Here is a 12,792-nt window from a genome sequence, read left to right on the forward strand (position 1 = left end):
AAAGGTCAGCTGCCCCTATTAGCAAGGGTCCTAACAAAATTAAATAATAGCTTTCCATATGTTTTGAAAGTAGGATGGGGCAGGGCAAATTTCTCATCAGATTCGCAGCTTTGGGCTGCACTTGGCCACTGGTATTACTCTTCTTCCTTTTAGAAGCCAGTACCTTCATGGCTCCATTTTTTGGCTTTTGGCCTCCTGTTTGGTACTCTGTGCTCTAGTCATTTAACAGCTATTTGAACTAGAATCAGTTACCCTGATCTTCAGTTTTTGAATTTATAAATGAAATAACATCTGTTTTATTATCTCCAGCTTTAGAATTATGAATTCACTTAGGTTTAAATCTTGAGAGTCTTCTCTCACATTGTTTTTGTTTCCTATATTTTGGGGATAGTGCTTAACAGTAGTTTTTAAAAACCATATTCCTTTTTTTTTTTTTTCCTTATATACATGTCAGGCAGAGCGCAGTGACTCACGCCTGTAATCCCAACACTTTGGGAGGCCGAGACGAGTGGATCACTGAAGGTCGGGAGTTTGAGACTAGCCTGGCCAACATGGTCAAACTCCATCTCTACTGAAAATACAAAAAATAGCTGGGCGTGGTGGTGAGCGCCTGTAATCTCAGCAATTTGGGAGGCTGAGGCAAGAGAATTGCTTGAACTCAGCAGGCGGAGGTTGTACTGAGCCAAGATCACGCAACTGTACTCCAGCCTGGACGACAGAGTGAGACTTCATCTCAAAAAAAAAAAAAAAAAGATACATGTCCATTGTTGGGAATGTGAAAAAATAGAGAAGCAAATGGAAGAATATAAAAACCACCCACAGTCACATTACTCAGAAATAATGACTGCTAACATTTTATTTTGTAGACTTTTGAATTCGTTGTGTATGCATATACATGCTCTTAAAAATAGAAATTCTCCCTCTAATTTTGTGAAAACATTACATCATCCAGATCAGAGGAAATGGGCCTGGCAAAATATTGATATTTAAGCATTCAAGGATATTCAACATTTCCTATCAAAGTTTTTCTCTATTTTTTTTTTTTTTTTTTGAGATAGGGTCTTGCTCTGTCACCCAGGCTGGAGTGCAATGGTGCAATCTTGGTTCACTGCAACCTCCGCCTCCCAGGTTCAAGCAATTCTGCTTCAGCCTCCCAAGTAGCTGGGACTACAGGTGTGCACCACCATATCCAGCTCCTATCAAATTTACATAAGCTATTCTTCCTCTTGTTACTGAATTTTATACTGATGACAAGATAATTGGCCACCTTTTGTCCAGTGGGCCTTTTGCATGTTTCCTGGTGGAAATTTGGGTTTGCCCCTATATGCAGGTTACAAAGGAACTTAGTTTATAAGCTTTGAAAAGTTTTCCATTTAGTACCATTCTGGGGCTTACTCTCTTGTTGAATATCTCTTGATGATAAACATGTCCCTGTATTGTATGCAGTAGTATCATGTATATAGCAGGATCATGTAGTGTTGTGGTTTGTCAACCAGACTGCAGGTTCTTTGAGGCAGGGACTGGGCCTCCACTTAGTATCTAAACTACATGATACAATGGTGAAACCAGAGATGTTAAGCATTTTGTTGGCCAATTAGTTGACTGCATTCATGCTTGCTCTTCTTTCTTCTACATCTAACACCAGGATTACTCAAGTACTTTTGCACCTGGGCATATAGCTAAAATTTATTTCAAGGGGTTCCCCTCCACCACTGCTATGTTAACATTCAGTAAACACTTAATTACAGATTACTATGTACCAGGCACTGTCTGAAATTTTGAGGACACAAAGATGAATAAATCAAGGCTCTTGGCTCAGGGATATCAGAATATAAGTTAAAGCATTGTTGCACATTTTCACAAAATGTTAAAAAAATTTGAGACCATGGCTGGGCGCGGTGGCGCACATCTGTAATCCCAGCACTTTGGGAGGCCAAGGCGGGTGGATCACCTGAGGTCAGGAGTTCGAAACCAGCCTGGCCAACATGGTGAAACCTTTTCTCTACTAAAAATACAAAAATTAGCCGGGCGTGGTGGCAGTCACCTGTAATCCTAGCTACTCGAGAGGCTGAGGCAGGAGAATTGCTTGAACCTGGGAAGCGGAGGTTGCGGTGAGCTGAGATTGCGCCACTGCACTCCAGCCTGGGCGACAGACAGACTTGTCTCAAAATAAATAAATAAATAAATAAACGAGACCATGAAACATCAAATAATAGTTTAGATGAAACAAAATTTTTCCTTGAAACTCTGATTAAAAAATGTGCAGTAATCAGAAATACTTTTCCAGCATTTTCCTTTATCATAAAATGTAATATTTTAAATTGTGTTTTTAAACCCTTGTGATACTAAGTTTTAACAGTTCTCATTGATTGTGCTCTATGTACCCGGCACTGCCAGACCATTTTCTGCCATTATCTTACTTAATTTTCTCAATAGATGAAGTAGGTTTTGTTATCCTCATTTCATACAAGGGAAACTTGGGTTCAGATTAGGTAATGTGTCCAAAAATAACAGAGCAGACTGGGTATGGTGGCTCCTGCCTGTAATCCCAGTACTTTGGGAGGCAGAGGTGGGAAGATCACTTGAGCTCTGGAGTTCAAAACCAGCCTGGGCAACATGGCAAAACTCCATCTCTACAAAAAAAAAAAAATTAAAAAATTAGCCAGGCATGGTGGCACATGCCTGTAGTCCCAGCTACTCGGGAGGCTGAGGTGGGAGGATCGTTTGAGTCTGGGAGGTTGAGGCTGCAATGAGCTGTGATCACACCATTGCACTCCACTCAAGCCTGGGCAACAGAAGGAGAACCTATCTCAAAAAAATGAAATAAAGACTGGGCGCTGTGGCTCATGCCTATAATTCCAGCACTTTGGAAGGCTGAGGCGGGCGGGTGGATCACCTGAAGTCAGGAGTTCGAGACCAGCCTGGCAAAGATGGTGAAACCCCATCTCTACTAAAAATAGAAAAATTAGCTGGGTGTGGTGGCGAAGGCCTGTAATCCCAGCTACTAGGGAGGCTGAAGAATGAGAATCGTGGAGGTTGCAATGAGCTGAGATCGCACCACTTCACTCCGGCTTGAGCAACAGAGCTAGACTCCGTCTCAAAAAAAAAAAAAGGCTGATTGTCAATGTCAGGTATTCTATGATTCTAACCCATTTTTGAAATTTATTTTTTCATATATATTATATATATAATATTATATATTTATATATGTATATATAAAGACATAGGGGTTTTGCTATGTCGCCCAGGCTGGTCTTGAAGTCCTGGCTTCTTTGGAGGCTGAGGCAGGAGATTCGCTTGCGCCTGGGAGGCAGAGGTTGCAGTGAGCCCAGGTCGCGCCATGGCACTCTCTAGCCTGGGTGACAGAGAAGGAGACTCTTGTCTCAAACCACAAGACTTCTCTCTCTCCCGCTAGTCTATAAAGCTTGAGGATAAGGCTTTTGTGTCTGCTAGTGAATCCTAGCCCAGTTTGTCCTACCTGACACAGTGAACGCTCATAAAATGTTTGAGTGCACGCATGAATGACCGACTAGAACCGACTGAATTTTTTTTTCCTTCAGGCTCCTGAGTCTGGCCGACACTTTCAGAGTAGACGTTTCCAAGAGATGATTAAGAATACACATCCGCGCCGGGCGCGGTGGCTCACGCCTTTAATCCCAGCACTTTGGGAGGCCGAGGCGGGCGAATCACAAGGTCAGGAGATCGAGACCACGGTGAAACCCCGTCTCTACTAAAAATACAAAAAAAATTAGCCGGGCGCGGTTGTGGGCGCCTGTAGTCCCAGCTACTCGGGAGGCTGAGGCAGGAGAATGGCGTGAACCCGGGAGGCGGAGCTTGCAGTGAGCCGAGATCGCGCCACTGCACTCCAGCCTGGGCGACAGAGCGAGACTCCGTCTCAAAAAAAAAAAAAAAAAAAAAAAAAAAAAGAATACACATCCGCGAGTCTGTACGTGCAAACTCGAACAATATAACATAAAGCACTGAAGATGCTCCACTCAAAAGCAACTAGAAGCCTTCATTTTTCAGGCTGGGGCTAGGGAAAATCTGGCCAGTGTTGGAGAATACAAAGCTAACCTTTGTAATTCCTTGCGGTTTTACCGTTCCATAGGTGCCTTCTAGACCAAAGGCCGCCAGTGGTCAGTCAATGCACTAAATTTAGCCACAGTCACAGGCCGTTGCTTTGAATTTACCTCGCGGAGAGCAGTCTTTCCTGTGCTTCCTGCTTTCCCCGGAAGTGCCTTGCTACGGGAAGTGACGAGAGCCGGGTGGACAGAGAGGGGGGAACTACCTCTTCCTCTCCACGCGGTTGAGAAGACTGGTTGACCTGGGCAGCCTGCGCTGAAGATGCCGGGAAAACTCCGTAGTGACGCTGGTTTGGAATCAGACACCGCAATGAAAAAAGGGGAGACACTGCGAAAACAAACCGAGAAGGTGAAACGGAGGGACCTGGGGCCAGGAGGGACGCTGAGTGGAGCGGAACCCCGGGGTGCGGGAGAGGTGCCCGGGCTGGGATCGTGAGAGCGCGCGGCGGGTAACAGCGCGTCCAGAGACCCGGCGTGGGTCTTGACGGGCGGTCGTCCAGGAGTGGTGCGCTCCCAGGCAGTGGATGCGTCTGCCCGACCAAGCCGGGGCCGCCGCGCGCTGACCTCTTCCTCTGAGATTAGAGGCATCCACATTGTTCCAGGAACTCTGGTAGAGAGGCCCTATTGGAGCTCGGGAGAAGGCCGGGTGTCCCACGTGGTCCCCGGCGACTGGGCGCGCCTCACACAGTGCGCAGAGTTGGACATTCAGTCAGGCTCCACGTTGCTGGCTGAGACATAAGTCCCGGCTTGAGCGTGCGCGAAGGGAATTACAAGTCAAGTCAAAGTGGGGACTGGAGGCAGGGTGCGGTGGCTCATGCCTGTAATTCCAACACTTTGGGAGGCCGAGGCGGGCGGATCATGAGGTCAGGAGTTCGAGACCAGGCTGGCCAACATAGTGAAACCCCGTCTCGACTAAAAATACAAAAATTAGCCGGGCATGGTGGCTCACGCCAGTAGTCCCAGCTACGCGGGAGGCTGAGGCCGGAGAATTGCGTGAACCCGGGAAGCGGAGGTTGTGGTGAGCCGAGATCGCGCCACTGCAAGTCAACCTGGGCAACAGCGAAACTCCGTCTCAAAAAAAAAAAGTGGGGACTGGAGCTTTAGAGTAGACTGGAGATATCTTAACCTCATCTGTGCACGTGGGCGGCGTCTTTAGTGACTTTTTAAACTCTAGTAAGGGAAGTACAGTTTGTTTTCCGGTAAGCCGCCCTGAGAAGATGACGTAACTCAGTTCTTCTTAGTATTATATTGACTAGATTTCCCATGGAAATGTAAAGGCATGTGTTGCGGTGCTGAGTGTACACCATATTTTTTTATATAGGCCAGCAGTGTGCAGTAGTCTTAACCTTGACAGCCGTCCCTTGCTTTGCTGTTGCTTCCTAGTGATTTAACTTGTGACTGAGTCTCTGTTCTGAGATAAGTCAGTGGGAAGAAAGATTGTTCTTGGACTTAGGTTGTACACTACTTAGAATGAACTTTACTTGTTTGTTTCCCTGCCTTTTGATATGGAGCTCTTACAATAGCAATATTTTAGAATCGTAGGAAGCCGCGGCAGATTTGTACTCAGGTGCAAGAAGTAGTGGTCCTGGTTTACATCGCATCAGTCAGTTGCTTTCAATTTGGCATGCTCAAATCCAGAGATACATGACCAAACTCTGTTATATTCCAAAAGAGACCACCAGGATGGGAAACTTGGTCTTATTTGGTGGAACCAAGGGATGAAAACGAATAAAATTTTGGAAGGAGACTAGCTTGTTTTTTGTTGGCAAGGAGATTATTTTTAATCTATGATTTGAGAACAGAGACCAGGCCTGACGTTTCCAGGAGGCAGAATTCAGTGTAATATGTATTTCCAAGATTGTTCTGGGGCTCTGCCAGAATAGGTTTCTAAGGAGGCTACAACATGTGTCTAATTACTTTCAATAGTATGAAAAGTTGTAGGGGGTCAGAAAGTTCAAATAGGAGCCACAGTCATCTGTCTTACTTGGTTCTGAGGTGTCACTCCTTCCATATTCTTGTAACTTATTTATTTTATTTTAAATTAAGTACATCTTTTTTACACAAGGGTGATAGACTGAGTTTTTATAACTTTTTGTTTCATAAAGTGTCTCTTTTATTTATTATTTGTTATTTTTTTTTGAGATCGAGTTTTGCTTTCGTTGCCCAGGCTTGTTCTCCATTGGTCAGGCTGGTCTTAAACTCCCAACCTCAGGTGATCCGCCCACCTCGGCCTCCCAAAGTGCTGGGATTATAGGCATGAGCCACCGCGTCCTGCCCTTTTATTTTTTGTAGAGACAGTCTTACTGTCACCCAAACTAGAGTGCAGTGGCATGATTATAGCTAACTGCAGCCTTGAATTCCAGGGCTCAAGCAATCCTCCCACCTCAGCCTCCTAAGTAGCTAGGAGTATAGGTGTGTGCCGCTACGTCTGGCTAATTTAATTTTTTTTTTTTTTTTTGAGACAGTCTTGCTGTGTCGCCCAGGCTGGAGTGCAGTGGCACGATCTCAGCTCACTGCAACCCCTGCCTCCCGGGTTCAAGCAACTCTCCTGCCTCAGCCTCCCAAGTAGCTGGGACTACAGGTGCATGACCATGCGTGGCTAATTTTTTTTGTATTTTTAATAGAGACGAGATTTCACTGTATTAAGCCAGGGTGGTCTCCTTCTCCTGACCTTGTGATTCGCCCTCATTGGCCTCCCAAAGTCCTGAGATTACAGGCGTGAGCCACCATGCCCAGCCTAATTTTTAAAGTTTTTCAATAGAGAAAGGGTCTTGCTATATTGCCCATGCTTGCCTGTAACTGCTGGCCTCAAACAATCCTCATGCCTTGGCCTCCCAGAGTGCTGGGATTACAGGCATGAACCACTGCACCTGGCCCTAAACTGTCTTTATATAAATTAATTTGCTCTTGTGAGATAGGCAAAGTGCAGAATTCTTGTTTTGGAGTTAAAGGCTGCAGTGAGCTATGATGATGCCTCTGTACCACAACCTGGGTGAAAAATAGTAATTGTCTCTTAAAAAAACAAAAAAATCCCTGTTGTTTTACCTGGGATTTTAGCAGGAAGAAAGAAAAGAAACCCTGCTTAACATCATCAATCTGTAGATACATGGCCTTATTCTATTGGAATTGAATTTGGACTTTCTATATTATTGAGTTTGGAGCCTGTTGGAGTATCCTATGAGCTTATCCAAATCCCTTACAAAAATCTGGTTTCCAGGCCAAGTGTGTTGGCTCATGTAATCCTAGCAGTTTGGGAGGCCGAGGTGGGTGGGTTGCCTGAGCTCAGGAGTTTGAGACCAGCCTGGGCAACATGGCAAAACCCCGCCTCTACTAAACATACAAAAATTAGCTGGGTGTGGTGGTGCACACCTGTAGTCCCAGGTACTCGGGAGGCTGAGGCATGAGAATTGCTTGAACTCGGGAGTGGAGGTTTCAGTGAGCTGAGATTGTACCACTTCACTCGAACCTGGGTGATAGAGCGAGACTCTGTCTCAAAAAAAAAAAAAAAAAAGAAAAGAAAATCTGTTTTACAACTGTTTGACCCACATGAGTTGAATAGTTACTAAGGGACACTCTTCATTTTCCAAGATAGTAAAACTATTGATATATACTTGTCTCTATATATAGCTAAGAAGTGGTTTTTTAAAAAGTTTACTATTTTTATTTTTATCTCATCACAACGTGAAAGTACAAATGTCAAAATGCCTCAGAACTATATTTTTCAAAGGTGAAAATGATCTTGAAATAATCCAGAATTGATGAATTTTGCAAATGTATAAATGCCTTATTCAGTGTTTGTATTTTCCTTTTGAATTTTTTAGAAAGAGAAAAAAGAGAAGCCAAAATCTAATAAGACTGAAGAGGTAGCAGAAGAGGAAGAAACTGTTTCCCCCAAAGCTAAACAAGTTAAAAAGAAAGCAGAGCCTTCTGAAGTTGACATGAATTCTCCTAAATCCAAAAAGGCAAAAAAGAAAGACGAGCCGTCTCAAAATGACATTTCTCCTAAAACCAAATGTTTGAGAAAGAAAAAGGAGCCCATTGAAAAGAAAGAGGTTTCTTCTAAAACCAAAAAAGTGACAAAAAATGAGGAGCCTTCTGAGGAAGAAATAGATGCTCCTAAGCTGAAGAAGATGAAGAAGGAAAAGGAAATGAATGGAGAAACTGGAGATAAAAGCCCCAAACTGAAGAATGGATTTCCTCATCCTGAACTTGACTGTAACCCCGGTAAAGCTGCCAGTGAAGAAAGTAACGGTGATATAGATCAGGTAAATTTTCACTTCATTGGGTAGAAGATATATTTCATTGTTGTTTTAGATAAATAAGTAGGTAACTGCTATATGTAGCCTTTAATTGCAGGACAAAATGTGATGTGTCAGCACCTCATGGATTGGGGAATACCTTAGGCTAAGTGGAACTTCATCTTAAAAATTAGCATATGACAGGGCACGGTAGCTCAGCTAAGACGGAGCCCTGTCTTTTTTTTTTTTTTTTTTAAATGGAGTCTCGCTCTGCCACCCAGGCTGGAGTGCAGTGGCATGATCTTGGCTCACTGCAACCTCTGCCTCCTGGGTTCAAGTGATTCTCCTACCTCAGCCTCCTCAGTAGCTGGGATTGCGGGCGTGTGCCATCATGCCCGGCTAATTTTTTGTATTTTTAGTAGAGGTGTGCTTTCACCATGTTGGCCAGGCTGGTCTTGAACTCCTGACCTCAGGTAATCCACCGCCCCCCACCCTCAGCCTCCCAAAGTGCTGGGATTACAGGCGTGAATCTGTTCTCAGCAGACTCTGTCCTAAAAAAAAAAAAAAATGGCCGGGCGCTGTGGCTCACTCCTGTAATCCCAGCACTTTGGGAGGCTGCGGTGGGCAGATCATGAGGTCAGGAGATCCAGACCACAGTGAAACCCCGTCTCTACTAAAAATACACAAAATTAGCCATGCAGGGTGGCGGGTGCCTGTAGTCCCAGCTACTCGGAGGCTGAGGCAGGAGAATGGCATGAACCTGGGAGGCGGAGCTTGCAGTGAGCCGAGTCTCGCCACTGCACTCCAGGCTGGGCGACAGAGCGAGACTCCGTCTCAAAAAAAAAAAAAAAATTAGTGTAGTGTCACAATGCTTCCTTTACAAATAAGCAGATACTGTTTAAGCTTAGGCAGAGTCTTGGTCTGCTTATTTGCCAGTCAGTCATCAACAGAAGAGATACAGTTGTGTAAATGGGCCCTAGTTTCCCTCTGAGGGGTTTAACCAAATAAATTATTGGAATTACTGAAAAGGTTGATTGTATAAGTCCTTTTGGTTAGGCCATTAAGTAATCATCCTGGAGTTGAACAGGATGATAAAATGTCTGTCCAGAACCTAATTCTGTTACCTTTCAGAAACTCAGTCATGAAAGAAAAATACTAATTGTATTAAAAAAAATTTTTTTTAGACATGGGATCTCGCTATGTGGCCCAGGCTGGTCTAGAACTTGTGGCCTCAAGCAATAATCCCGCCTAAGCCTCCTGAGTAGCTGGGATTACAGGCACGAGCCACCACACCCAGCTGAAAAATACTAATTCTAATAAATTTGCTTTTTCTATAGATCATGGTCAACATTTGTAATTTTTTTCCTGATTATAAAAAATATGTGATCCAGAGAAAATAGAAAATGCAGACATTTTGAAAAAAGAAAGAAATGCTTCCTGGAATTTCACCATTCATTTAGTAAATATTAATACCTGTACTTTTCAAGTGCAGAAGTAATCTTGTTCATTTTTGGTGTTTCCTTATAGTACTTTTAATATATGCATCTATTATTTTTAATCAGATTAGGATTGTACTATGCAATCTTGTATCTTGACTTCTCTGTTTCTATCTAAGCATTTTTCTCATTAAGTATGCTTAATGGTTACATAATCTTTCATATAAATGTCTTGAAGTCTACTTACTACTTTTATTGAGCATTCAGATAGATATCTTACTATCAAATAATGCCACAGTGACTGCTACCTCATAAACGTTTGTTCATTTTCTATGGATGTGTGTATACGAGAGATGCTGCTTTGGAAGAGGGCTAATGACATTTCCAACAGTATATTGTTGTATTGTTGGTTGTGGTTATGGAGTAGATCTTAGTTGAGATCTAGTCACACATAATATACCCAGTATATATTTGCCTCAGATTTTTCTTTTGTTAAGGTTTTATAGATTGATGACAATGTTTCCTTTTCAGATCTCGATTTACCTATCAAGGTTTTTGTGTCTTTTTGGTTGATTTTTAAACTGATGTGTTTAGAAGAATTGCTTTAGGATAGCTTGTTTTGTCTCTTTCTCAAAAGGTTCTCTGTTAATTCGTGTAGGTGATTATTGATTTCTTTCTGTGGCCCTTTACTTGATAGGAAATATCTGTGGAACAAAAAGAAGGCGCTTTCTCTAATTTTCCCATATCTGAAGAAACTATTAAGCTTCTCAAAGGTAATGTTCTTGGAAATATCATATGATGTTAGAACGTATTATTTTAACAGAAGCACTCCACTGTTTTTGTTAAGATGAACCAGGATATATTCTTATTGTAGGCGGACACATGCAATCATATAATGAAGTAGGCTTGTGTATTCAGTATAGTACTATAGTAGTGATGGTTCTTCATGCCTCTTAAACAAGTGGTTAAAATTTCTTCAGGCCCTCTGTGGTGGCTCACACCTGTAATTGATTGAGGCCAGGAGTTTGAGACCTGCCTGGGTAACATAGTAACAACCTGTCCCTACAAAAAGTTTAAAAATTAGCGGGGCACATGGTGACACACATCTATAGTCCTAACTACTCCAGAGGCTGAGGAAGGAAGATCGCTTGAGCCCAGGAGTTCAAGGCTTCAGTGAACTGTGATCACACCCCTGCATGCCAGCCTGGGTGACAGAATGAAACCCTGTCTCAAAAAAAATTGTATTTAATACAATATGTATTCAGAAGTGTAATGAATAATGATGCTGGTGAAATTAAGCAATTAGGTGATGCCATGTTAATGTTTTATCTCTTTCGCTTCTGAGGCATCTCTAGGTTAATGAGCCCAATTTATAGGTGTAAACCCAGAATTCATTTAATAATCTGCTTCTGAACTAGCTGACGGACGAGTCGCAGTTACTCAAGTAGGTGCTTCCTAAATCAGGAGCAGCACAGTTGGATTGCAAAGCACCAGATTTTCACGTTTATGGATGAGACTTCAAATATTTACTGTAATTGGGTGCTTTAAAGTTTGCTGATATTTTTCAGTCAAGCAGATTCGTTGCTATCAGAATATTTTTGAGCCAGGTATGATGGCTTGCACATGTAATCCCAGCTGTCCATCAAGCTGAGGCAGGAGGATCACTTGAGCCTAGGAGTTCAAGGCTGCAAGTGAGTTATGATCACACCACTGTACTCCAGAGTGGGTGACAAAGCAAGACCCTGTTTCTTAAAATATATATATATTTGACCCTAACTTTGTAGATGTTGACCAGAAGGTAGAATTCCTTAATTCTGCAGGACCAGAAGCATGAATAGTATACTTCAGTATGTCAGTATGGCTAATATTTTAAGAATTGTGGTGTGAGATAACACAGTTAATTTGTTCATAGGCCGAGGAGTGACCTTCCTGTTTCCTATACAAGCAAAGACTTTCCATCATGTTTACAGTGGGAAGGATTTAATTGCACAGGCACGGACAGGAACTGGGAAGACATTCTCCTTTGCCATTCCTTTGATTGAGAAACTTCATGGGGAACTGCAAGACAGGAAGAGAGGCCGTCCCCCTCAGGTAACTGTCTTAAATACAAGGGCTGTCAGTCAGCACGGGAAAAAACACCACTTGGGCATTGTGTACATACCCTACGATTTTTTATTGAGTTCTTATAGTCACCCATTCTATTTACTGTGGATCTTTATGTGAAAGTAATCCAGGATAATTCTTTTATATTTAATAATATATACAGATCATTCTCTGTATATTTCAATATTTTAATCTTTCCTACACTTTTGATCATCTATATAATTAATGCTTATCATATTTCCTTCAAACCATTAGATGTCCCCGGGGCTCATAGCTTTGGTCGAGTGTCTGACCATTTTTGCCTAGATGGAGAAAGCATTTTTAATAGAAAAGCATGAATGGAAGGAAGGGCAAGTCAGAGATGAAAAGGCCAAGCCCCCATATTAGGGTGAGTCCATTGGGCTCATTTCTAGAGAACTTGACATTTGATAGACATTAACCGCATTGAAATGACTGTGAATGCCCATGTTGTCACTTTGGCTGTGGGTTCTTGCAGTTGTCTTTCTGGTCTAACCTCACTTGCTCACTGGCCTTCCAGTGTCCATGCTCCCCTTTTGTTAATTTGTTTACTGCTGTGTCCCTAGCACACAGAATAGTGCTTGGCCAATAGTAGGTAGTCATTAAATATTTTTTAGATGAATGTATTAGGTGTTCTTTAATCATGTTAGTTTCATACCATTACCCTATTTTGAGGACCTGTAGCAGTTTTTTTTTTTTGAGATGGAGTCACGTGCTGTCGCTCAGTGGTACAATCTCAGTTCACTGTAACCTCTGCCTCCTGGGTTCAAGCGATTCTCCTACCTTAGCCTCCCAAGTATCTGGGATTACAGATGTGTACCACCATGCCTGGCTAATTTTGTATTTTTAGTAGAGGTGGGGTTTCACCATGTTGGCTAGGCTGGTCTGGAACTCCTGACCTCAAGTGGTCCGCCC

General features: G+C 42.8%; 2 protein-coding genes across 2 annotated transcripts in view; both read left to right on the plus strand.

Moving 5' to 3' along the window:
• Positions 1–4,431, plus strand: part of LOC105466226 (DExD-box helicase 50) — a 54,640-nt gene extending 50,209 nt beyond the window's left edge. The window contains exon 16 of the mRNA XM_071069653.1: positions 4,109–4,431. The gene's annotated coding sequence lies outside the window, so the exon portion shown is untranslated. The remainder of the gene's footprint in view (positions 1–4,108) is intronic.
• LOC105466106 (DExD-box helicase 21) overlaps positions 4,295–12,792 on the plus strand; it is a 29,985-nt gene continuing 21,487 nt past the window's right edge. The window contains exons 1-4 of the mRNA XM_011715041.3: positions 4,295–4,431; positions 7,904–8,347; positions 10,454–10,529; positions 11,669–11,847. Coding sequence (XP_011713343.2) covers positions 4,345–4,431; positions 7,904–8,347; positions 10,454–10,529; positions 11,669–11,847 — 786 coding nt within the window. The 5' untranslated portion in view covers positions 4,295–4,344. The remainder of the gene's footprint in view (positions 4,432–7,903; positions 8,348–10,453; positions 10,530–11,668; positions 11,848–12,792) is intronic.

Source organism: Macaca nemestrina, chromosome 9 (assembly GCF_043159975.1).
Source record: "Macaca nemestrina isolate mMacNem1 chromosome 9, mMacNem.hap1, whole genome shotgun sequence".
NCBI classification, from domain to species: domain Eukaryota; kingdom Metazoa; phylum Chordata; class Mammalia; order Primates; family Cercopithecidae; genus Macaca; species Macaca nemestrina.